Genomic DNA, 25294 nt, shown 5'->3' on the forward strand with positions numbered 1-25294 from the left:
AATATTTTCATTAATTACTTGGATAATGGAATGGGGAGTATGCTTATAAAATTTGTGAATGACACCAAGCTGGAAAGAGTTGGAAGCATTTTGGAGGACAAGATTACAATGAAAAAGGACTTTGATAAGATTAAATTAAATAAAGGTAAGTGCAAAGTATTACTGTCCTGCTCCATTTAACACTAGTTACATCCCAGCTAGAGTAGTATGTCCAGTTCTGGGTGTCACACTAAGAAATATGTAGACAAACTGGACAATTTAGAGGAGAGCAACAAACGTGATAAAAGGTTTAGGAAACCTGACCTATAAGGAAAGATTAAAAATACTGGGTATGTTTAATCTTGAAAAAAGAAGACTGAGTGGGAACCTGCTAACAGTCTTCCAATATGTTAAGGATAATTATAAAGAAGATAGTGATCAATTGTTCTCCATGTCCACTAAAGGTAGGACAAGTATTAATGGGATTTAGCTGCAGCAAGGGAGACTTAGCTTAGATACTGGGAAAAGCTTTCTGAAAGTACAGGAATATGTTACAAAGGGAGGTAATGGAATCTGCACCATTGTCTAACCTGTTCTTAAAAACCTCCAAACACCTTTTGGGGATGGTCTAGATTTAGTGGGCCTTGGATCAGTGCAGGGGGATGGACTACATGATCTCTCGAGATCCCGTCCAGCCCTACACTTTTGTGATTCTATTATTCTCATTAGGGCCATGCCTCCATAAGATATATAAATGTATCTCAGAAAACATACATGCAGACAATGTTAGCTTGCACCTAAAAAATTCTTCCAAATGGAGCATAAAGATTGTCATTAAAGTAACTGATGTTAGTTTGAAAGATTCCGCCGCACTGGAAGCTGAAAATTTCTCAAGTTATTTTCAAGTTCTCCTTTGCTTATCAGTTTACAGCACGCACCCATTTATCTGAATAGAATAGAATAGAATATCAGGGTTGGAAGGGACCTCAGGAGATCCTCTAGTCCAACCCCCTGCTCAAAGCAGGACCAATCCCCAACTAAATCATCCCAGCCAAGGCTTTGTCAAGCCTGACCTTAAAAACCTCTAAGGAAGGAGATTCCACCACCTCTCTAGGTAATCCATTCCAGTGCTTCACCATCCTCCTAGTGAAAAAGTTTTTTCCTAATATCCAACCTAAACCTCCCCCACTGCAACTTGAGACCATTACTCCTTGCTCTGTCATCTGCTACCACTGAGAACAGTCTAGATCCATCCTCTTTGGAACCCCCTTTCAGGTAGTTGAAAGCAGCTATCAAATCCTCCCTAATTCTTCTCTTCTGCAGACTAAAAACAATCCCAGTTCCCTCAGCTTCTCCTCATAGGTCATGTGCTCCAACCCCTAAATCCATTTTTGTTGCCCTCTGCTGGACTCTTTCCAATTTTTCCACATCGTTCTTGTAGTGTGGGGCCCAAAACGGGACACAGTACTCCAGATGAGGCCTCACCAATGTCGAATAGAGGGGAATGATCACATCCCTCGATCTGCTGGCAATGCCCCTACTTATACAGCCCAAAATGCCATTAGCCTTCTTGGCAACAAGGGCACACTGTTGACTCATATCCAGCTTCTCGTCCACTGTAACCCCTAGGTCCTTTTCTGCAGAACTGCTGCCTAGCCATTGATCCTAGTCTGTAGCAGTGCACGGGATTCTTCCATCCTAAGTGCAGGACTCTGCACTTGTCATTGTTGAACCTCATCAGATTTCTTTTGGCCCAATCCCCTAATTTGTCTAGGTCCTTCTGTATCCTATCCCTACCTTCCAGCGTATCTACCACTCCTCCCAGTTTAGTGTCATCTGCAAACTTGCTGAGGGTGCAGTCCACGCCATCCTCCAGATCATTAATAAAGATATTAAACAAAACCAGCTCCAGGACCAACCCTTGGGGCACTCCGCTTGAAACTGGCTGCCAACTAGACATGGAGCCATTGATCACTACCCGTTGAGCCTGACGATCTAGCCAGCTTTCTATCCACTTTATAGTCCATTCATCCAGCCCATACTTCTTTAACTTGCTGGCAAGAATATTGTGGGAGACCATATCAAAAGCTTTGCTAAAGTCAAGGAATAACACGTCCACTGCTTTCAGCTCATCCACAGAGCCAGTTATCTCATCATAGAAGGCAATTAGGTTAGTCAGGCATGACTTGCCCTTGGTGAATCTATGCTGACTGTTCCTGATCACTTTCTTCTCCTCAAAGTGCTTCAGAATTGATTCCTTGAGGACCTGCTTAATGATTTTACCAGGGACTGAGGTGAGGCTGACTGGCCTGTTGTTCCCCGGATCTTCCTTCTTCCCTTTTTTAAAGATGGGCACAACATTAGCTTTTTTCCAGTCATGTGGGACTTCCCCCGATCGCCATGAGTTTTCAAAGATAATGGCCAATGGCTCTGCAATCATATCCGCCAACTCCTTTAGCACCCTCGGATGCAGCACATCCGGCCCCAGGGACTTGTGCTCATCCAGATTTTCTAAATAGTCCTGAACCACTTCTTTCTCCACAGACGGCTGGTCAACTCCTCCCCATGCTGTGCTGCCCAGTGCAGCAGTCTGGGAGCTGACCTTGTTCATGAAGACAGAGGCAAAATAAGCATTGAGTACATTAGCTTTTTCCACATCCACTGTCACTAGGTTGCCTCCCTCATTCAGTAAGGGCCCACACTTTTCTTAACCTTCTTCTTGTTACTAACATACCTGAAGAAACCCTTCTTGTTACTCTTAACATCTTTTGCTAGCTGCAACTCCAAGTGTGATTTGGCCTTCCTGATTTCACTCCTGCATGCCTGAGCAATATTTTTGTACTCCTCCCTGGTCATTTGTCCAATCTTCCACTTCCTGTAAGCTTATTTTTTGTGTTTAAGATCAGCAAGGATTTCACTGTTAAGCCACGCTGGTCGCCTGCCATATTTACTATTCTTTCTACACATCGAGATGGTTTGTTCCTGCAACCTCAATAAGGATTCTTTAAAATACAGCCAGCTCTCCTGGACTCCTTTCCCCCTCACGTTATTCTCCCAGGGGATCCTGCCCATCAGTTCCCTGAGGGAGTCAAAGTCTGCTTTTCTGAAGTCCAGGGTCCATATTCTGCTGCTCTCCTTTCTTCCTTGTGTCAGGATCCTGAACTCAACAATCTCGTGGCCACTGCTTCCCAAGTTCCCATCCACTTTTGCTTCCACTACTAATTCTTCCCTGTTTGTGAGCAGCAGGTCAAGAAGAGCTCTGCCCCTAGTTGGTTCCTCCAGCACTTGCACCAGGAAATTGTCCCCTACACTTTCCAAAAACTTCCTCGATTGTCTGTGCACTGCTGTATTGCTCTCCCAGCAGATATCAGGGTGACTGAAGTCTCCCATGAGAACCAGGACCTGCGATCTAGTAACTTCTGTTAGTTGCCGGAAGAAAGCCTCGTCCACCTCATCCCCCTGATCTGGTGGTCTATAGCAGACTCTCATCACGACATCACCCTTGTTGCTCACACTTCTAAACTTAATCCAGAGACTCAGGTTTTTCTGTAGTTTCATACCGGAGCTCTGAGCAGTCATACTGCTCTCTTACATACAATGCAACTCCCCCACCTTTTCTGCCCTGCCTGGCTTGGGGGCACCCAAAATTTCAGATAATGGGGCATTTGAACACACAGAAGTGCTATTCACTAACACAGGGCTGCATGGAGGACATGCTGTGGATTCAGATAACTAGGATTATCAAATAAAGTGAATTTGGATAATTGGAATTATATTGAATTTCACGTAGGGTATATAGCTAGTTTACAACAATATTTTGACATCAGTTTTGAAGGTCTTTCTAATATAGAGAGGGCATCCCCAATTCCCAAGATGCGGATATGTAACTGACTCTTGGAAAGCTCATGCTTCTGAAGCATACACCTCACACTGTGCACCACCCATCTATACACACCCATTTCATAGTTAAGAGGCACCTCTTGTTAAAATAATCTGAAGAGAAGGAATTTAGAATGTCACCTAATCAACAAGATCATAACATTAAGCTCACTCGTATTCTCTTTAGTTTCTATTTCTTGTATAGACATTTAGATGTTACAAAGTGTCATCAAGCAAAAATGCGTAACATGGATCTCTCCGATACTTACTGAATCTTGGGCCTTGTCTACACTACAGAGTTTTGTTAACACAAGTTACACCGATGGACAGCCACTGCTGTAATTAAACCACTGTTTCATGTCCACACTATGCTCCTTGTGTTGATGTAACGCATCCACAATAGCACCTCTTGCATCGACACAGAGAGCAGTGCACTATGGGTAGTTATCCCGCTGTGCAACTGGATGCAGGGAGCTTTGGGAAAGTTTTGCAAAGCCTGACGGGGGCAGGGAGAAGGGCAGTGTCACATGATGACGGCTTCTCAATCCCATCATTCCATGGGCATCCTACTAGATTGACAACTACTTTTCAACTGCCCTGGTAACCTGCAACCTAATAATCTCGGTCAGAAAGCATGGATCCTGCACTGCTATTCAGTATTGTACTGTGCATTATGAACACAAGTATATAAGAGTAACACAATGGGGGGCTACTCAGCTGGAGGAGCGTATTAACACTGAGCCACAGTAATGCTGTGGACGTAGTGTACTGAGCCTGGCATTGTTTGTTTGTAACGTGCTATAAACCTTGTAATGATCACAGTGTGTGCCCGAAAAGTGACACATTTTAAATCCCTTTTTAAAGTAGCACTCAGTAATATGACCAAACTGACACTGCTGGACACCAACACAAGAAGCCAACATAAGTGTGTGTGTGGGTGAGTGTGTGACAGTGAGTATGTGTGACAGAGTTACAGAGACAGAGTGTGTGTTGGGGGAGAGTGAGTGTGTCGGCATGCTATCTATAAATCCAGACAGCAGCCAGAAACAACCAATCCTGAGACAGAAGCTGGTGCACAGACAACTAGCACAGCCTCTTCTCCCCACAGACCAAGGAGATCCACCCACTTCCCTGCAGTCCAGGCAGGAGTGCGCTTGCTGCCAGTAGCTTGCCTGTATAGCTGGCTGCAGGGCAGCAGAGTTCAAAACAGTGAGCAAAGCGGTCATGATGGGCATTGTGGGATACCTCCTGTTATGGTGATGTAAAGAACACAGTGTCTACACTGACTCTTTGTTGATCTAACTTTGCTGCAAAAAGCTCTACGACTCTCATCAAGGTGGTTTTATTTGGTCATCAAAGCAGGAGAGTTTTGTTGGTGGGAGGAGCACTGTAGGGTGTACACCTCCACTATTTTATTGACAAAAGCTGCCTTTTGCCAACAAATTGTGTAGTATAGACAAGGCCTTATTCTCCCTAAGGAGAAAAAAGACTTTAGCTTAGCATATAGGAGCAGAGGCACAAGGTTTTGAGTCTTTTTCAAAAACAACCAAAATGCCAACACACACACACAAAATAAATCATATGCTTCTTCATGTAACACATATACTTACTTTATTAGTTTTTTATATATATATATATTTTATATATATATATATATATATATATATATTAGAGAGAGAGAGAGAGAGAGAGAGAGGCAGGCTGGTGTTGATAGTGGAAAGAAGAATGATGGAGAAAGACCAATTTTTTCTGCTTTAGCATGATTTTCCCCAGAAGTACACAGTTAAAGGTACAGCATGAACTTTAAATGTTACTTTTATCTGAAAGTTTTACCAATGATTTTTACAATTATCATTTAGATTATTACGACTGAAAGAGATTAGAGAAATTACATTAAAAAATGCAAAGCCTAACAACACATTAAAAATAATTGGCTACATTTCAAATTGATAGTGTCCCTTCATGGAAAGGTTTTATGCAAAGTACATTTTACCAAAAGCATGAATTACTGGATATTAGTCAGAATTTACTTAGTATTTTGAAAACAAAGCACATACTTTATATTACCCATGGCAGAGAAGAAAATTAATTTTGCATTAATAATTCTTAGGAGGATGTGATCTACTTTATCATAACTGCATTATAGTGCAATGGCTTTACAGATTGAGCAAGAAAGTTATCTGTACATATCTAAAATTTGAGCATATACTTCATTCACAATTTTGAAACAACTGCTTTCAAAATATTTACCTTAAAAGAATACTCCAGTCTCACAAGGAAAGGAAAGTTCACTGCTTGCAATATTCTCTTTTCATTCAGCGTGTGTTCTATTTGCTTCAGTTTGACAACCTACAAACAAACAATCTTTAAATTTTTCAGTCTAAGCAGAACATCTTACATCTTCCAATAAACATATTAAAGTAGTTGAACTGAAATGCAAAACATGTAGATACACATGGCCAAATGAAAGGCTTTCTAATACACCTCTACCTCGATATAACGCTGTCCTGGGGAGCCAAAAAATCTTACCACGTTATAGCTGAAACCGCGCTATATCAAACTTGCTTTGATCCGCCGCAGTGTGCAGCCCCGCCCCCCCCAGAGCACTGCTTTACCGCGTTATATCAGAATTCGTGTTATATCAGGTCGCATTATATCAGGGTAGAGGTGTACAACAACAACAACGAACAACAAACAACAACAACGTCATATTTAGAATTTCTTTCCTTAAAATTTTAAGAGACTTTACAATTCTGAAAACATGTTTAATGGATATCTTTAGTAATTAGAGGCCTTTTTATATCCCCAAAAGTGGAGCATAGGAACCAATGAGGCAAACTTAACACATCCATGACAATGTACCCAGCTGACCTGATGGCAGTCACCTGCAGCAGTGACAGGGTAGTGAATCTCCATAGCCATTCGATGCTGAGACTATCAATAAGGGTGTCCATTAGTCCTAATGATGAGTTTTGTGGGTGAAACATACTTGCTCACAAGGAACAGGACTGAGACCCACTCATTTTGCAAAGCCCACAGCCAGGAGAAGATAATGGAAAATTTGGGTTTAACTAATAATGACCCAGGAACCTATCCTTGTAACAAAGCCCGATGCCAACTCTGTCCACATATCTATTCAAGTGACATCATCATAGGGCCTAATCACATCAGCCATACCATCAGGGGCTCGTTCACCCTGCACATCTACCAATGTGATATATGCCATCATGTGCCAGCAATGCCCCTCTGCCATGTACATTGGCCAAACCGGACAGTCTCTACGCAAAAGAATTAATGGACACAAATCTGACATCAGGAATCATAATACTCAAAAACCAGTGGGAGAACACTTTAACCTGTCTGGCCATTCTATGACAGATCTGTGGGTGGCTATCTTAAAACAGAAAAACTTCAAAAACAGACTCCAAGGAGAGACTGCTGAGCTGGAATTGATATGCAAACTAGACACAAAAAGAAGAACAGGAGTACTTGTGGCACCTTAGAGACTAACAAATTTATTAGAGCATAAGCTTTCGTGGACTACAGCCCACTTCTTCGGATGCATATAGAATGGAACATATAATGAGGAGATATATATACACACATACAGACAGAGAGCATAAACAGGTGGGAGTTGTCTTACCAACTCTGAGAGGCCAATTAATTAAGAGAAAAAAAAAAAACTTTTGAAGTTTTTTTTTTTTTCTCTTAATTAATAGGACATAATTCTATTTCCTTTTATTTAACTCCAGCATTAAGTAATCACTCCAATTTTCCTTAATTCCCATCACCCAATTTATCAATACCCCATTGTGAGAACTGGTGGAAGTGCTTATGACTTGAGAATTATGTTACTAATGCTCTGGGTTAGCTTTGAACTGGTTACCTAAAGGTGAAAGGCTTTGTATCCCATCTCATTATCAAGGTACTAAGCTATTAAAGTCTCTCTAAGGTGCATTAATTTGATCAAATAATATAGGCTTTCTAAAGCAATTTTAGGTAGCATGTAACATTTTTTTTAAAACACAAAACAGAGCAAACAAGCCCACGAAAATCAGGATAAAATTGGAGCCACTTAAAAACAGTGTTTTTGTTAAATAAAAATCTGATCTTACTATTATAAATAACTGATATGCTAGGTTCACAGCCAAATCTGAAAATTTACTTGTATTAGTTATTTTGGTTGCAAAATAGCTGTAATATGTAGAAGAGCACTCTCCCCTTCCTCCCCTCTCAAAATTTTGTATGAGAAAGCTTTCTTTCTTTTTGGGGGGTTTGTTTTGTTTTAAATGTTTCTCCTGACAGAAATCACAAACCCAGATATTTATACTCATCAAATCAACTCAGTCTGCCCTTTTAAAAAAGTAATTATGTAATGAAAAAAACCAAGCAATCACTTTACAGATATGCTGTACCAATAAAGGACATACTTTAAGTTTTTTTAATTACATTTTTAAGCTTTGAATATACCTTGACTTATAATACAGAAAGGAAACACTGAATCACCCCAGACATTCAGGGTCCAACATGTTATGTTGTTATTGACTCTAGACAAAAGCTGCCTCCATGACCACGAACTCTGTGGACTTACGAGGGATTTTTAACTGCTGAATCTGGTGGAGTTTTTGAGAAGGAAATATATCAAATTCATTTGTCTGTGGAATGGAAGGCAACTTTCTTCAGCTGACTGAAAACTGCATACAATTCTCTTTTTTAATCAGTCAGATCTCCCCTCTCTCTTAGATGATAGGACACCACACACAGTAACAAGATGGTAACTAGAATTCAACATAGAGTAAGGGTGGTGATTGTTTGAGTGACCTCTAATATCATAATGATCTAAGAACTCTTGGCATGGCAAAGATATACACTTTGCTATCACAGGGATGTAATTTGTAAAGTCAAAATGGCTGAGAACTTAAAATCTGGATGATAACAGATTGCAAATCCCAGCGAGGACAACCTGGTAATATGCTGAACAAAAAGTGCTCTCAACCATATTTGTAGCTGTTTCCATTTCTTCACACTGACTCAGCCATTTTAGGCTGCAGTGTGATACACGGATTGACATTTCTGGAATCTTATTATATAGATAATCCGTATATGCAAGAAACTGAATTAAAATTCTATGGGCAACCTTAATTCTGACATTTCCTATTTTTTAAGCCCTTCACTTTGTAATGTTCTTTTAATGTATTTTTTTGCATTAAATTATTTATATAGTATCATAAACGTGTCACAGTGCCTTACAAACAAATAATATGAGAAGTCTTAATCTTAGGACCTTACAATCTGAATTACAAGTATTATATTCCTGAACAAGTTCCAGATGAAAAATTATCTGCAAACCATAAAAACCTGTCACCATAAAAATATGCTTTACCATAAAAAATAAACAAAAGTTATAGATTATTTTAACAATATTACTTTGCATCCTAAAATTACAACTTTGTTTAAAATGAAATTTAAGCAAATGATAGTGTTTATTGAATCTAAAGTAGATGTGATTAAAAAAAACAACTATTAATAAAATGTAGAGTGGCATAACAGAAGTGATTCAAACCTTAGCAAGGCATTTCAATTTTCAATAGATAGCAAATGTATAAAACAGCAGCTCTCTCTGTAATCTGTGGAAAACTGTGCATAGTGTTGGCTCTCCTCTTTATTTCCAGCTGCTAAATCAGAGAGCTAAAAATATTTTCAATTCTTTCCTAGATTTACTCCTCCATCTAAGGGCTTGTCTACACTGAGAAGTTTCTGCGCAGTAAAGCAGCTTTTTGCGCTCAAACTGCAGCCATGCACACACTGTCAAGCCAGAACGTGAGGTTTTTACCCACGAAAGCTTATGCCCAAATAAATCTGTCTTTAAGGTGCCACCAGACTTCTTATTGTTTTTGTAGATACAGACTAACACGGCTACCCCTTGATAAATTAAATTAATGGAGATATCCCATCTCCTAGAACTGGAAGGGACCTTGAAAGGTCATCGAGTCCAGCCCCCTGCCTTCACTAGCAGGACCAAGTACTGATTTTGCCCCAGATCCCCAAGTGGCCTCCTCAAGGATTGAACTCACAACCCTGGGTTTAGCAGGCCAATGCTCAAACCACTGAGCTATCCCTCCCCCAATACTTGAAGCCAGAATGCAGAAACTCCTCAGTTGCAGTGCTGCAAAAAAACCCACTTCGACCAGAGTCGTAAGGCTATTTGTGCAGAGGCTCCAGCGCTCTATTGCCAGTATGGACAGTTGATTGCTTTCTGCGCTGTAACTGGCCTCTGGAGCTGTCCCATAATGCCTCAAGTGACCGCTTTGCTCATTGTTTTGAACTCAGCTGCCCTGGAGATATGCACCCCTCCCTTTTAAGTGGGTGTGTGAGAGAGAGCGCGCGTGCCCAGGGAGGAAGGTAGGGGCTGGTGTGTGTCCCCCAAAACACAGTCTCTCTCCTCTCCTCCATACACACATACACTTCCTGTCACACACTCTCTCCCCCACACACACTTCAGTTGAAAAGCAGCTGGCAATGTAGCAGGATGCTCATGGAACAATGGGATTGGGAAACCTTCCCAAAGCACTCTGCGGCCAGTTGCACAATGGGATAGCTACCACAATGCACTGCTGTCTTTGCCATTGCAAGAGCTGCTAATGTGGATGCACTCCAGCATCACAAGGAGCACAGTGCGGACATGCAACAGTGGCTTAATTCCAGTGTTTTAATAAAAGTGGCATAACTCGTGGCGCAGAAACTTGCCAGTGTAGACACACCCTAATTAAGCAATTACTACAGCTGTTACAGGTATGTTATATGATCATGAATGAACATGGAGTATGACTATGGTATAAAGAATGGAGATGAAATGATCCAACTAGGCAATCTCTATTAGCTTGTGGTCCACAATATGAAAAATGTGTGGACTCTTGATCCAAAGTGTCCTTTAAAGTTCTTGAGCTACATTGTATCAACATGTAGCAAGATAATTTTCAATTTTAAAAGCTCACTATACACCAGGTGTTCTCAAATGGGGGGTCGGGACCCCTGAGAGGGTTGCGAGGTTATTAAGTGGGGGGTCACGAGCTTTACGCCTCCACCCCAAACCCTGCTTTGCTTCCAGCATTTATAATGGTGTTAAATATATAAAAAAGTGTTATTAAATGTATACGTGGGGTCGCACTCAAATACTTGCTATGTGAAAGGGGTCACCAGTACAAAAGTTTGAGAACCACTGCTATACAAATACAGTTTGCTTATGCTGAAGAATGTTTGAGCAGATTCCATCTAAACCCTAGTCAGTTACATTTGAGCAAAAGATAATTAAAAGCAAAAATGTTATCTTTAAAATCAGCTGTTTCTGTACTTTTTTAACATGATCTTTTTAGCATATTCTGTGAAACGTCATTGCTAATGGTTGCTATGAAGCAAAGACATTCCTGAACAATCATAATTGAAAAATGTGGGAACTACCTAATAAGAAACCACTAATTAGACTTTCTTTAAACACTATTTGAACTGTCGATAGTACTAATTGTAGTAAGCAAAGAGTACTACACATGGTATATATTTAATCAGACCCATGTCAAAACAAAATCTCTTCTTAGTAATATCTAGTTAATAAATTATGTGTCAAATTCTCTGAACTTGAAAAGTTTTACTCTTTAAAATTTAGTGCCAGCACAATACATATCGTTTATTTTGCACACATACAGGATTACCCAATCTAGTGATACCAGACTATTTTAGTGGGTAGAGTAGGAGCAGTGAAAGCTGCATCACCCTGGATACAGGACAAACAGCAGACAACTCCTTCGAAAATGACTGCCTTCCCAACAGTCAAAAATCCAGCAAGACATAGGAGTAGCTCACGCATACAGGGCTGCAAATTCAAACAGCCAACTGGCCCATGCTGCTCATCTTTGTTCCCTTGGCACTAAGTTCACCTGTCCTGGCAACATGCAGCCGTCTGCTGAGTGGGGAAACACTCGCTCTGCCCCACCCTCGCTTGCTCATTTTCACTGGGCTGGGGCAGAGGTGGGAGTGCAAGAGGGGGTGAGGGCTCTGGCTGGGGTGCAGTCTCTGGGGTGGGGCCAGGGATGAGGGGTTTGAGGTGTAGAAGGGAGCTCCGGTCGGGGGATCTGGGCTGAGACAGAGGGTTGGAGTTTGGGAGGGAGTGAAGGCTCTGGCTGGTGGTGAGGGCTCTAGGGTGGAGCTGGGGGTGAGGAGTTTGTGGTCCAGGATGGGGGCTCCTGACTGGGGGGTGGGGCCAAGGGGTTCCGAGTATGGGAGGGTGCTCCAGGCTGGGGCAGGGGGTTGGGGTGTGTGTGTGTGTGGTTGGGAGGGAGGAGTCCAGCTGGGGGTGTGGGCTTTGGGGTGGAGCCAGGGATAAGGGGTTTGGGTTGCAAGAGAGGGCTCTGGGCTGGGACAGGAGTGCGAGCTTTGGGAGGGGGCTGGAGTGTGTGAGGGGGTACAGGCTCCAGGAGGGAGTTTGGGTATGGGAGGGAGCTCAGGGTTGGGGTAGGAGGTTCGGGTGCAGGAGGGGGTGCAGGCTATGGGTCTCCATGCGCTGCCCCTGTCCGCAGGAACGGTCCCTGCAGCTCCCACTGGCCGCAGTGGCCAGCATGTCCCACCAGCTCCTAGGTGCTGGGGCAGCCAGGGGACCTCTGTGCACTGCTTGAGCCCCAAGTGCCGACTCTGCAGTTCCCATTGGCCGGGAAACACTGACAGGGGCAATGCGCAGAGCCCCTGGGCTGCCCCTGTGCCTAGGAGCCAGAGGGACATGCCGGCCACTTCCGGGAGCTGTGTGGAGCTGGTCACTGTGGCCAACCGGACTTTTAAACAGCCTGACTGGAGCAGCCAGGGTCCATTTTCGACTGGCCATTCTGGTCAAAAACTGTATGCCTGGCAACCTTACCCCCTGCTGCCTGGGAGGCTGCCGGATTGGATTGCTCTAGCCCTCCCTCCCCCAACTCCAGAGCTGCACAGCCCTCCCACCGCTGATGCCTCTCACCCTGCCCCCAGGTATGCGATTAATGCATTAATTTTGCTTTAAGTTAATTGCAGTCGTTAACTGCGATTAATTAACAGCCCTAATCAAAATAGGTTATAACAAAGAAAGAAAAAAATCCACACAATAAAAAAAGAAAACATAATAGGACTATGGACCAAAAAAAAAAAAAAAAAAAAAAGATGGGTGAACAAAACATATTCTCTTCAAAACACTACAAATCCAAAGAACCAGGGAATGAACTATACATACAAGTGTGAAATGCTATTACTAGACTGCAGGATTTATTTTTTACTTATGCCTTTTCAAAAAAAATTGATTCCTTAGGACAAGGTAATTCTCTCACAGAATTGTTAAAGAAAAGCAACAACTCTATTTTCCTGTCAGAGGCAGAAGTGCCAGCTAAAACCCACCGTAACAGCATGAAAAGTGAAAATAATAGGATGCAACATTTTTTCAGACCACAGATAATGATTTCAATGAACAGCATGCTCTCTGCTGGCAAAGACAGTTTTTAACCACACAAATTAGTATAATTATAAAATGCTCCAACCTTCTGTTTATCCAGTATCTTCATAGCATAATACTGTTCTGTGGATTTATATTTCACCAACATAACTCGCCCAAATGATCCTGTTCCAAGGGTTTTTTGTCTCTCGAAGTCATCTAGGCCAGCAGTATTCTACATGTACACAAAAAAGTATAACAGATTAATAAATAATGATTACAGTTTTGGTACATAGAGACACTTAGTGATGGGAAATGTAGTCATTTATCAAAGAGGATGGATGCAATTTCTTCTGTCAAAACTAAAAAACTAGAGCGCTAACTAACGTTAATATAATTTCACACAATGAACCTGGATTGAGAGAACTGTAAAAGTGCTTGCATTAAAATAGAAAGGGACTTAATGTATGTTTAAAAATGACAAATATTGTTATCAAAATGTTATGCAGCAAGCAGTGAGAATTTAGCTGCAAAGAAATCATGATGTTAACACAAGAAAAAAAGAAAACAAAATCTGCAAAAGATTACAGTCACTATCAAGTTTCAAAATTAAGTGCTACAGAGAATTCTATGTGGGAATGTATTGAGGAACTACTATTCATACATTGTCTAGAATTCATATTTGAACACATTTATAAAAAAGAGATCTATCACCTCAATATTTGGATGCTATTTGAAAAGTAAGTAAAATTACAACTTTTCCTCCAAATAGGAAGCATATACTATGCACTCTCACTCATCAAGAGGGAAACTTCTCCCTAAAGCCAAAGGATTACGAACCAGGAGAGAAATTTCCAAGGGGAATGTCCAGGATATATAAGGTGTCCTGTTACAAAAAGCCAGTTGTAATAGGACATAAGAGTGGCGAGATTCAAATTATCAAATTGTCAGTAAGAATGAATTTCATAGCAAGGAACCTATCACTAAAAATGCTCTTTCCCAAGCTTCTGAAACCAACAACCGAAGCATCTTTGCTGATCTCAACTGCAATTACAAATAATGCGGTTAAATTCTTTGCTTGGACACTCCCTCAACAGTTTTTGTATCTTCAATTTTCTGTAGTTCCCACCACAGTAGTATCTGAGTACTGGATACAGAACTCATTTCCATAAAAGCTACTAGTCAGAGTCATGCAATGCATTTGTATTTTAAATCATAGTTCCTTACCTGAGGGGGGCTTTCCCATTTTCTTAAGAAATCTTCTTTGGCTTTGGCTAGGAACTCTTTCACTGAAAATACAAAAAATGTTCTCAAGTTCAATTCACTAAACATGTAATGCAGCTGTTTGAAACATGTATCTATTAAGTATGGTTTCTTTAAATAAAAGTATATGATAAACTCCTCTTCAGTTCTCGTACACTAAATAGATGAATTGCTTTTACTAAACACAAAGCAAGCACCAGCATCTCTAAGATTTCTACAGTACCTCCAGTAGACCCTAACTCTCTTGGAATACTACATATTTCTATATAAATTACTTAATCTACTTCAAATCTAATGACCCACAATACTGTACATGCAAGCAGTCTTTAAGGTGATGTTAAGCATTCTCAAATTGATTGGAAAAAACCTGCACTTTGCAAATAATCTACATTCATCTAAGGCAAAGTTATACTTTCAATAATTGGAGAACAAAATAATTCTCATTGCCTTTTTTTCCCCATCACCTTTATTTAAAGGCCGATTGCAAGCAGAAGTACAAATTGTACAGCATTATCGCAAGCAAAGACAAAACACAGGGCTACTACACTGCACATTAGAGATGCCCACAGTCAGAGAATAAACTTTTAAGGTATTAATTTCTCATTTGAAATTAAAGCAATGTAGCAACTGTACAATTCTGGACGACTGTTTAAAATGTGCACTAGCATATTGTAATCCAAGATCACTTTTCAGATATTTTAATCCTACGTCTTTATCAGCCAAATCAGTGTAGGATATTTTATAGATGCAATGAAAAACAGGGGCTTTTTCAGTTTTTATTGTTATTCTGAAACATTCAAAGAATCACCATTAATAACTCATGTTTATTTTGTTTTCTTGGGGTCACTCCACATAACACGAGATTAGCAGTGGTAGGTTTTCTGTATTGGTGAGTTTTGCTACAATTCAACATAATCAAGTGTTTTCTGAGTGGTATACAGAAACATATTAACAAGTATATTGTCATTTCTGCTGCTAAAAAAGAAAATACTGTTTTATGATTGGCTAAAAACAATCATGTGATGAGTCAGGATGTTCCTATTGTTTGCTTACTCAAAGAATATATATGCCTCATCTATACAGAATATTTTTTAAAATCCCCTACCATTGCTCTAGTATTGGTGCAGCTCCAGCGGTTCTAGCAAATGGTAGGATCCCTAAAGCAGACTAGCCACTGGTATTTTTACCACCATGCCACCTAGATCTGAAGTCAGACAACACTAGGATAAAAATGCCAGTGGCTGGTCTGCACTGCTGGCACAGGGGAAGAGGCATCAGTGCAGGGGGAAATTCAGAAAATCCTCAGAGCAGATGCAGTCTTAAAGACATGAGCAACGTTTAAAGCAGCGTTGCCCAACTTTATTACGCAGGAAGGCCACGTAAACCTAGGCACAACCTTGTGTGGGGCAAACAGATTCTACATATTTTAACAAGATTTAAAGTCACCTGGGTTGATTTATATTTTAAGTTCAGCTTGTTTTGTATGTATTTAGATAGGTTGTTTCTATGTCCGGTATTGTCTAATTACACATTAGTGTAAACTAAAATTATGTAAACATGGTGACAAAACTCTTTCACCTAATCTCATTTAAGGAGAGTAATGAATAGGGCTTCCCCTGGCATGAAACTCCTCCTTACTACAAGAGGAACTATGAACATCTGATTTCACACCTGATTGTCTTTGAACCAGTAGGGAAAGAAGAATAGGGCAGTCACTTTTTGACCAAGTTTTATAAACCTAACTTTGAATTACATTCAAGTAACCTGAAAAAATATTTCATGTTAATAAAGATAAGAAAAAAACAAAACAGTTCGGGTTTTGTTTTATTTTGGGTTTTTTTGGAGTAGATGGAAGAACATCAAAACTTATGGAGTATGTAGCATTATTACATAAAGCATTTCACCCCTCTACTGCAGAGCAGACCCAAAAAATTAACAAAATGTTATATGTTTTGTTATTCCTCACTGAATCATATTCTTTCATTGACATTTTTGGCCTCACTAAACATCCCCAGGGCATCTGTCATTGTCTGTATAGTATTATATATATTTAAATTCTTCCATATTTAGTTTCACAGATACTTTATGAACTAGAGCATTTTACAAGTAATCATCCCTTTCTACTCTATTCTAATTATAGAATAAAACCTGCTAAATATTAAAAAATATATAGCATTCTGGAGAGATATTCAAGTTGCCTGAAACATCAGGAAAAAATGCTGTTCAACCCTAGAACTCCAAGAGGCCACGGGAGTTCTTCTTCCATATAAATCCTCTACCTTATCCTATGTCGCTTTTGGTCTGCTCTCTTCAGAGGCAACGTTAAAAATAGCTTCTTTAAACAAAAGTTTCTGGATCCCACTTATTTATCCTTTAAATATGCATATTATAACATACTTCATGTTTACAGTATGTTACAATGTTACATATAGTATGTTATAATTAACTGGGAAAAAAAAAAAAGCCCTTACCATAAAAACATCTGGAGGTAAAATTTTCAAAAGCACCTTAGTGACTTAGGAGCCTAAGACTATATCTACCCTACAGACTTCTATATTGGTCAGGGGTGAGAAGAGAGGTGATCCCTGACCGACATGCTCGCTAAAGCCCCCACTGTAAACGTAGCTATACCAGAAAAGCTGTGCTTTTACCAATATAGCTTGTTTAGCTCATGGAAGTTGGTTTTACTAGACTGGTGAAGAGCGCATCTTTATGAGTATTGCTGCATCTATACTAGTAGAGTTTTGTCAGCCTAGTATACTGATATTCCTACACTGGTAAAGCACTTCTAGTGTAGACATAGCCTAGGTCCCATTTTCCAGCCCTACCAAGACTCCTAAGCCCCAGTAAAACTCAAATGATTGTCAGTGTGACTTAACCACTTAAATATCAAAGAAACTTTGGAAAACGGGAGTCAGGCACTTTTGAACATTTTAATCCTGGTCTCAGAACACCAACACCTGCATTTAAATTTTGTAGGTATTGTTTTTTTAAATACATAAGCAACATTCATGTTAATGAGTTGATACCAGTGGCCAGTAGCAGGAAAATATCATACAAAAATCACTTTTTGGAGTGCCAAACTGTGACAAGACCATGTAAAGTGATAGATTTATCAAATGACAACTTCCAAGTTTCCCTCAAGTGCACATTTTAGCCATTTTTCAATGTTATGATTGGACTTGTTTGGTTTTTTATTCTTCATTGTTTTTATAACAGTCTGTGACTTTGGGCTCTAATGAAAGAATGAGCATACCAAAGGTCTCTATACGTTCACCAAGGGTTTGCAGGAACATTCACCCACACAGATGAGATGATCAAGAGAGGAAAGAAAGAAAAAAAAGTTTTATGCATTTCCACAACAAACACAGAGAAAACAAATTAATTCTAACTTGCTCCCATAATCCCCCAAGAATAGACTCCAGAAAGAACCAATCTTCCCCCACATAGAGAAAATGGATCATGCCATATCACAGAATGTTTGAGTAGAAGGTACTAAAGCAAAACACACAAAAAGACAACACAACTCACACAGCTAAATGCTCTTATCTAGGAAGAGAAGGTTGCATTAAAAAGTGAAAGTGAAAAGTCATAGAAATAAGCTGTTTACAAGATTTCTGAGGAGATCGTGTGTTTTTCTTTAAGTTAGTCAGTCCCAACCCAATGATATAACAAATAAATAATAATAAATAAAAACTAGATGTACTGTATTATGTTGGATTACAACTACTATAATCTGCTGGAAGTGGGGCACGGGGGAAGGGAGGTTCGCTTTCCTCTGCAGCACAGGGTCACTTGCAGGTTTAAACCAGTATTAATGGTGGATTCTCTGTAACTTGAAGTCTTTAAATCTTGATTTGAGGACTTCAGTAACTCAGCCAGAGGTTATAGGTCTATAGGCAAGGTTCTGTGTCCTGCAATGTGCAGGTCACATGACGATCATGATGGTCCCTTTCTGACCTTAAAGCGTATGATTTTTTTCCTGCCTTTTACCTTGTTCTAAAGACTGTTTATGTGAGCGGGACAGTGGGTGTCTGCTAGCACAGAAATAGAAGGCAATATCACCAAAATAATTCACAAAAAAAATTTCAGTCCCAGTATTGGACAATAGAGCAACAAACTCCAAAACACTGATTTGCATGAGTGAACTTAATTTAAGGTCTGTGTGTGACCGATTTTCAGCTGCACTGTAATAATTTATGAATATTATATGTTCTGTTTGATTACTATATGCATATACAGAGTTAATTCAATAGCAGGATTGTCAGGAAATGCATTCAGGAAGTTGGGGAGTTAGATCCTAAAATACACTTTTCCAACACTTTGTAGACAATGATATTCATTTTGATGCTTGTGCTTGACCAACTGCAGAATTCACCTAAATGGTTTTGGACTATCAGGGCTAACAAACGCTTGGGAAGAGAGAACAATGAATGACTGAATTTAAAAGGACACGCTCTCTCTTGGGGTGTGGGAATTGTCAGAGACACTTAACAGGAACAGACTGAGACCCAGGCCCCCCAAAGGTTAAGTGTCTGAGGTAAGCTAGACCTACCTAAGATGCTGTGTAAGACAAACATGTGCAGACCTTTTGGAGGTTTTTTTTTTAAATCGTTTTTCTCTTGTGCTATGTTTTTTTCCTCCTGTTAAGATTAAACAATATTCTGTTTTAAGGAGACAATTTAGGTCACTGTATTCACTGCTGGTCACAAGCTCTTGAAGGGAAAAACTGCAGAGCCTGAGCCAAGTCAGGTCAGGTCTGCTGGAGTAAGCACGATCAATACACAGGGTACTGCATCCTAGGACCTGGTGTAAGAGTGGGAGAATCGTGGGGATTCCACTCAGAGATGAAGGCACGAGGTCTCACACATTGGGGGTGCACTCAGACACTACATAGGGGGTCACAGGTACAGCTAGTACTGAATGATGACAATTTGAATTACTCTGCCTTTCTTCCCCTGCCTCCCCCACATGAACACTGAGAGATATGTATTTGTTTTTCTCAAGTACAACCCACCCACCCCCATGAGCCAACAAGCCAGAAATTTGGGGGTGGTGTGGGGGAGGGAAAATCTATGGATAGGATGCATGGAAAGAAAGCAAAAATTAAACTCATCAAAACTAAACACTGAGCACTACTACAAACACCGCATCTGCTGTGCTAAATGCCAGTTTCTGCTTGGCATTTAGCATGCCCTTTATCAACACACAATTTAATTTCAATTCCAGGGACTGTGATATAATCATTTAAAATCTGCAAAGATAATCAGTGTCATAAAATGAAATATTCTATGAAATCTCTACTCTCCAACTACTGACACAATATACAAATACATACAGAGAATGCATAGGCTAATCTTGTTTCAGAAAATAATATATTTACTTCGTTCATTCTGTGAAAAACACCAACTGCTTAATTTTATAGCCCTAGAGCTACCCTTTATACAGATAAATATGAATGTTTTATGAGTGAAACATGGTACACTAGCAACTGAAAGATCGGTATGGTCTAAATATAGGACTAGAATTCTCCAATGTTCTAAGTTCACCTCTTACACCCACTCACTCTGTGGTCTTGACCAAGTCATAACCTCGCTATCTGAGTCTTCCCTCTATGAAATGGGAATAATTCGAAAACGCACGTGGCTGAAGTGTGGATTTGTTAACCCCTGTAAAAGTCTTTGGAGATGAAAACAGACATAAGTGCTAAGTATTAGGATGTTTCCCAGGAGATGAATTAGCTTTTCAATTCATCTTCTCCAAACAGAAACCAAATGACCTCACTCAACGGATAACCTCAACAAAAGCAAAATATCTGAGTTTTGACAATGTGAAAGATAGTTGGTAAAAAATAAAAACCAATGTGAGATTGGAGCATGGTATGGGCAAGCTAGTCAGCTCATGCAAAGAGCTCTGTGGCTTCTAGAATTTTGGTCAAGGTCTTCCATGGTGGTCTTTTCTGGAAAGTCTCCAAAATTTTCATGGGTGGCTAGAAATAAGTGATATACACATGGTGGTTTCCTAACGGAAAAACTTCTGTTTAAATACTGCCATTCTGAAGTTAGTAAAGTAACAGAGTTTTAGGCAAACCTGTACATGTAGAACACTAGACTGAGCAATCCACAAAACATGCTCTTTGAGCCATGTAGCCCGGAGATTTCCTAGTCCTATTATGATAGACTTCCTTAAATTAGTGGGTTTAGCACTCAAGCACCATGGTGACTGGTTCAATTTAAATACAGGACCTAAATCATATCTTGAAAATTAAAATGTACAAGACACCTACTGTTCATATATTGATATGAAAGACATGCAGGGGTCACACCGGCAAGCTCCTTAGACAATACCATGGTAAGAAGTACAGCATTCACTCCAGGCTGCTAGGAAAAGATGCTGGGGTTTTACAAGAATGCTTCCCCGACAACCTTGCTAGTGAATTCTGTCTTTTGTATCAGCTTGGGTCTTTTGGGTGCCTCATAAATTTGAAGCCCTCCTTAATTCCCAGATTTGCCTGCCAGAAGAAGTGGTTTTTGATCTCTCTCTCTCCCCACCCCATTGCTCCTGTACCCCAGTCCTTTTTTTTTTTTGGGGGGGGGGGGTGTCTCTCTCATGAATACTTCAGTCTCTGCCTTTCCTAGAGTTAAGATTTTCCAAGCTCTAGTGCTCAGCTTCCCCAAGCAGCAGCAGACAGAAAATGACATAATTCTGGTAAGTTTCAGAGCTGCCCACAAGATTTTGAAATAGCAGCAGTGAAATTAGCCACAGTATTGTTTTAATTTTATTCAGTTGCTGCTTCAAAAAACAACAAGCAATAGCAGGGCTCTGTGGTTATCTATAGTCTCAGAAAGACAGCTAGCTCTGCATCAATTCAGCATTTTGAATTAAGCTCTTCACAACTATGGATACATCTTCACTGCAGAGTTAACCCAGGCTAGCCTAGCACGGGTGAAGCAGCCTTAATGCAAATCCTACTCACGCCAGGCCTGCATAAATGTTTCCACAATAGTGCTGTATTAAAACTAGTCTGCTGGGTTCTCCCAGTCCCATGGTTCTCGCAGTCCATGAAACTGTGCCACTTTAAGTATTAATCTGCAGGTTGTGCTCTCTCTCCTGTCTAGCATGGTGCTTAAGGCTGTGGCAGTGATGTGAGAACAATACTTAAAGTAAATAAACTTCCAACTGGAGTTACGTATTACTAATGAAGTTTTGAAGGTGAAAGCAAATAGCATTTGGCAGCAAGAACTTTTAATTAAAATGTCATTAAGGAATTCAGTCTTCAAACCACAAAGTGTTTTGTAGGGCACCCAAATGACTTCTCTGCCTGTTTCTTTCCTGTCCACTAAACATAAAAAAGTGTCATTTGGGGTATATTTCCCAAAATTATGCATCTTATCGATATTACACCACAGATTTACCAAAAAGCTACTGTCAGGTTCAGGCCAACTGGTAGCATGGGAGGTGGATTTCTTGGATAGCATTTCTGTTCACATGTGATAGAAATGCAGCAGAAATGGGGCAGGCAAATCTGGGATGAAAATGCTAGCCAGCGTGGGTAACTTCCAGCGAAGAAGGGAGGAAGTACACAAGCAAGTACAGCCCAGGTAAAATTGTAGGTTACGATTAGAGGACTAACAGAACTCAGGCTTGCTTAGCCTGCCTTCTCACTGAAAAGTAAGCAGGTTGCCAGCCTGGGCTGAAGCAAAACCAAAGCTCAAGCCTATATCCTCAGTTATGCCAGCTAGCCCAGGCTTAAAGCACCCTCAAATTCATGATGGAGGCTTTTCTATGTGGATGGACAAGGGTTAGGGACAACCACTCGGGCTAGAGCCTGAGCTAACTCTGCAGTGAAGACATACTCTATAAAGGGCCAGAATTTGTTTAAAATTCTGCAATAATTGCCAGTGTAGCTTTCCTCACTAGTCAGAGCAAACACATACGTGGAATGTCTGCAAGACACCCATGTGCTGGAATACAAGTACAAAACAAAAAAATTAGCAAGAGAATGGCTGGGCCAAGAATACTTCACTGCATATAACTAATAGTAAAGGGATAGCAATATTAACTAATCTAATTACACCATTCTGAATAACCTCAGATGGAGGCAGAGGGCTAAGGTAGGGAGTAAGGAGCAGAGGGAGTAAATGTAAGGGAAAAATGTGAGGAACAGAGAAGGAGAGGGAGGCAGGATACAGTGATGAAGTAAGGAGGAAAGGAGAATAAAAAAGGGGTAGGTAGTGGTAATTGGAACCTCTTCAATTTGCATGCTCCACACATTTAGGAATGAATTTGAAGCTGAAATGTACATAAATTGAGGAAAACAACTTTCACTTAAAGGCTCAAAATCAGAAGGCAGACAATTTGTTTTTCTTTAAATGGTCTCATTCATGAGTTTAAACTCTTGGTCTTGACAATACTGTAACCAAGTCTGTATTTGAGCCTCAGGCAGTGACATAGTTGTTAAAGGAACTCTTATTAGAGAACCCAACTATTTTCAACTGTTATGGCCCTAACGCTATAAGCAGCAATTTCTTTTTAAGATTCAGTTCAAACAAAGCAGAAGTGTAATGCTCACCTCCCTAGTTTTCGAGTACGGAACTGCAATAGAGTCTTGTATGACAAGTTGGACAGACTTGTAAACCTAATAGCAGGGTAGGTGCTGTTTCTTTAGCAACCATGGAATGAAGAGCTCTTTTACTGAATTTTAAATGGAGGATGTTTGGAGATCCTTGCATAAAAAGGAAAGGGTAAATTATACTTTCTTCTCCATTCCACTATGACTTCTACAGCCAAATTGGCTTTTTCTTTGATTCTTCCATCCTAGCAGGAGTAGTGAGCTCAAATATACTTCCAATTGTGATCTTTAAGCATTATCCCTTTATTATTAATCTAGTCTCTTTAGAATATATAATAGTGGTCCTCAAAATGAAAGAGGCAGTGATGCTGAAAAGGTTAAATGTTAATGTTAACAGAGTGAAACAGTACAATACAATGTGGAACTGATTTTGGGTCTTTCCAGGGAAGCAGAACCAAACACAAATTAGCTAATACTGACTCAAGAAATGTAAAACCCTGGACTTAAATTCAAGAAATGAACTTTTCTGTGTATGCAACATCAATTCATATGACCACAGAGACAACTAAGACTTGTACCAGCTTTGCTTTAAGAGAAGTTTGTTGTACACTTCAGTATGTTTCAACCACTACCCTTAATAAAAAATCTAAATTTAAATATATTACAAATGAACAGTAGAGATGAAAAAGTGATTATTTTCTTCAGTTCTAACATTACAAAGAATCTAAAACTAAAAACATTAATACTTCAAACAGGATGAATATACTTTATCAAAGATTAAAAAGTCAAATCTAAAAGAAATCATATTGGTCACTTAATCCTAGGTCTAAAAAAAGGAGGCATTCATATCTAAAATGTTGCAACTAGCCCAGAATATTGAGAGTTGAAGATTTCCTGTGGGAAATATGACTGTCCTGAGTTTTCACAACTCTCCCACCTAGCTTTATATCAATTCTCTTGACATCTCAAGCACTTGTTTCTACAATACAGGTACATTTTGTAGTGGTGCCCTGGAAACAGTGGCTATTTTTTTGGCTAGGTGATCTCTCTTGAGTGGAGGTTGTTTAAATTGCCTGCCTATCCCAGATATATATGAATACACAACAAGCCAATCAGGTTTTCTAGTACAGACAGTAGCATTTAGCAGATAAAACGTATACACAAATTAAATTAAATTTCTATTTATTTGAGCCATCCATCCCTCAAAATTTCCCACACCAAAAGATGTGGGGCAACCCAATCTTTTTCTTTTCTAGAGTACTGTACCTTCCTGGCTCTGTACTAAGGGCTAGACTGTCTCTTGAAAACACAGAAATTAAAGAACTATCGCTTGGAGGACTTGTTGGCCTGCTGTCACAGAGACCATTATTTAAGGTTACTGTATCAGAGAACATGTGTAAAGACCTACAGGTAGCTGATCTGTGTACATCACTCACTGATTAACTTCCTGAAAGCAGGTGACATTTTTATCCCACTTCTAACACAGTACACTGCATACAGTCCAAATTTACACGCTTCTTGGGATTTATTTTACTGTTAATTTAAACAGAGAGAAAAACTTCAGCCAGAGCTTGCTTTAGAACTTGCTTGTTTCTAGGGTTGCTCCTTGGAAAACCCCTGTCCCCCAGCCCATAGATACCTCTGCCTCAGATAAACACAAACTCTCATATGTGACTTCAAGCTAACAGGACAAGTCTGGTCAGGCTACCAGGGTAAATCAGTATAGAAGCTCTGCATCTCTATGTAGGGTTTCTGCAATTCACATCATGCCCAAATGCTGAAATATCCCTTGTGGAGCGTACTTTTAATCTTTAAAGGAAATGGTTGCCTACAGTAACAAACTGAGAAGTATTAGTGGTCCATTTATAGCCCTTAAATAGCACAGGGACTCTGACTTCCTGAAGGAGGAAGTCATGTGTAAATAAACAAATTTTCACATTTCTATGCACATCAAGTACACACCACAATTTGTCTTCGTCTACGTGAGAAAGGAGTAGGCAGAAACTAGATAAGGCTAATTATACTGTATTGATAATAGAGCAACTACTTTAGAGAGAGAAATAGGATAAAGCCATAGTATGAGACTGTCCTGATAAGAGGAAAGGCATGAGTTGAACAGAAAAGAACTGCAAGCTCACATGCTATCCTGCTAGAAATGA

The 25294-nt window shown here is 40.0% G+C and overlaps 1 protein-coding gene across 4 annotated transcripts in view; it reads right to left on the minus strand.

Moving 5' to 3' along the window:
- The window catches only part of PRKACB (protein kinase cAMP-activated catalytic subunit beta), a 118701-nt gene that overhangs the window by 21286 nt on the left and 72121 nt on the right, over positions 1-25294 (minus strand). For all 4 annotated transcript variants that reach the window (XM_054036971.1, XM_054036973.1, XM_054036970.1 and 1 more), the window contains exons 2-4: positions 14528-14589; positions 13407-13535; positions 6109-6207 (exon numbers count right to left, since the gene is read on the minus strand). In XM_054036971.1, the coding sequence (XP_053892946.1) occupies positions 6109-6207; positions 13407-13535; positions 14528-14589 (290 nt within the window). The remainder of the gene's footprint in view (positions 1-6108; positions 6208-13406; positions 13536-14527; positions 14590-25294) is intronic.

The sequence above is a fragment of the Malaclemys terrapin genome, chromosome 8 (genome assembly GCF_027887155.1).
Source record: "Malaclemys terrapin pileata isolate rMalTer1 chromosome 8, rMalTer1.hap1, whole genome shotgun sequence".
Lineage (NCBI taxonomy): Eukaryota > Metazoa > Chordata > Testudines > Emydidae > Malaclemys > Malaclemys terrapin.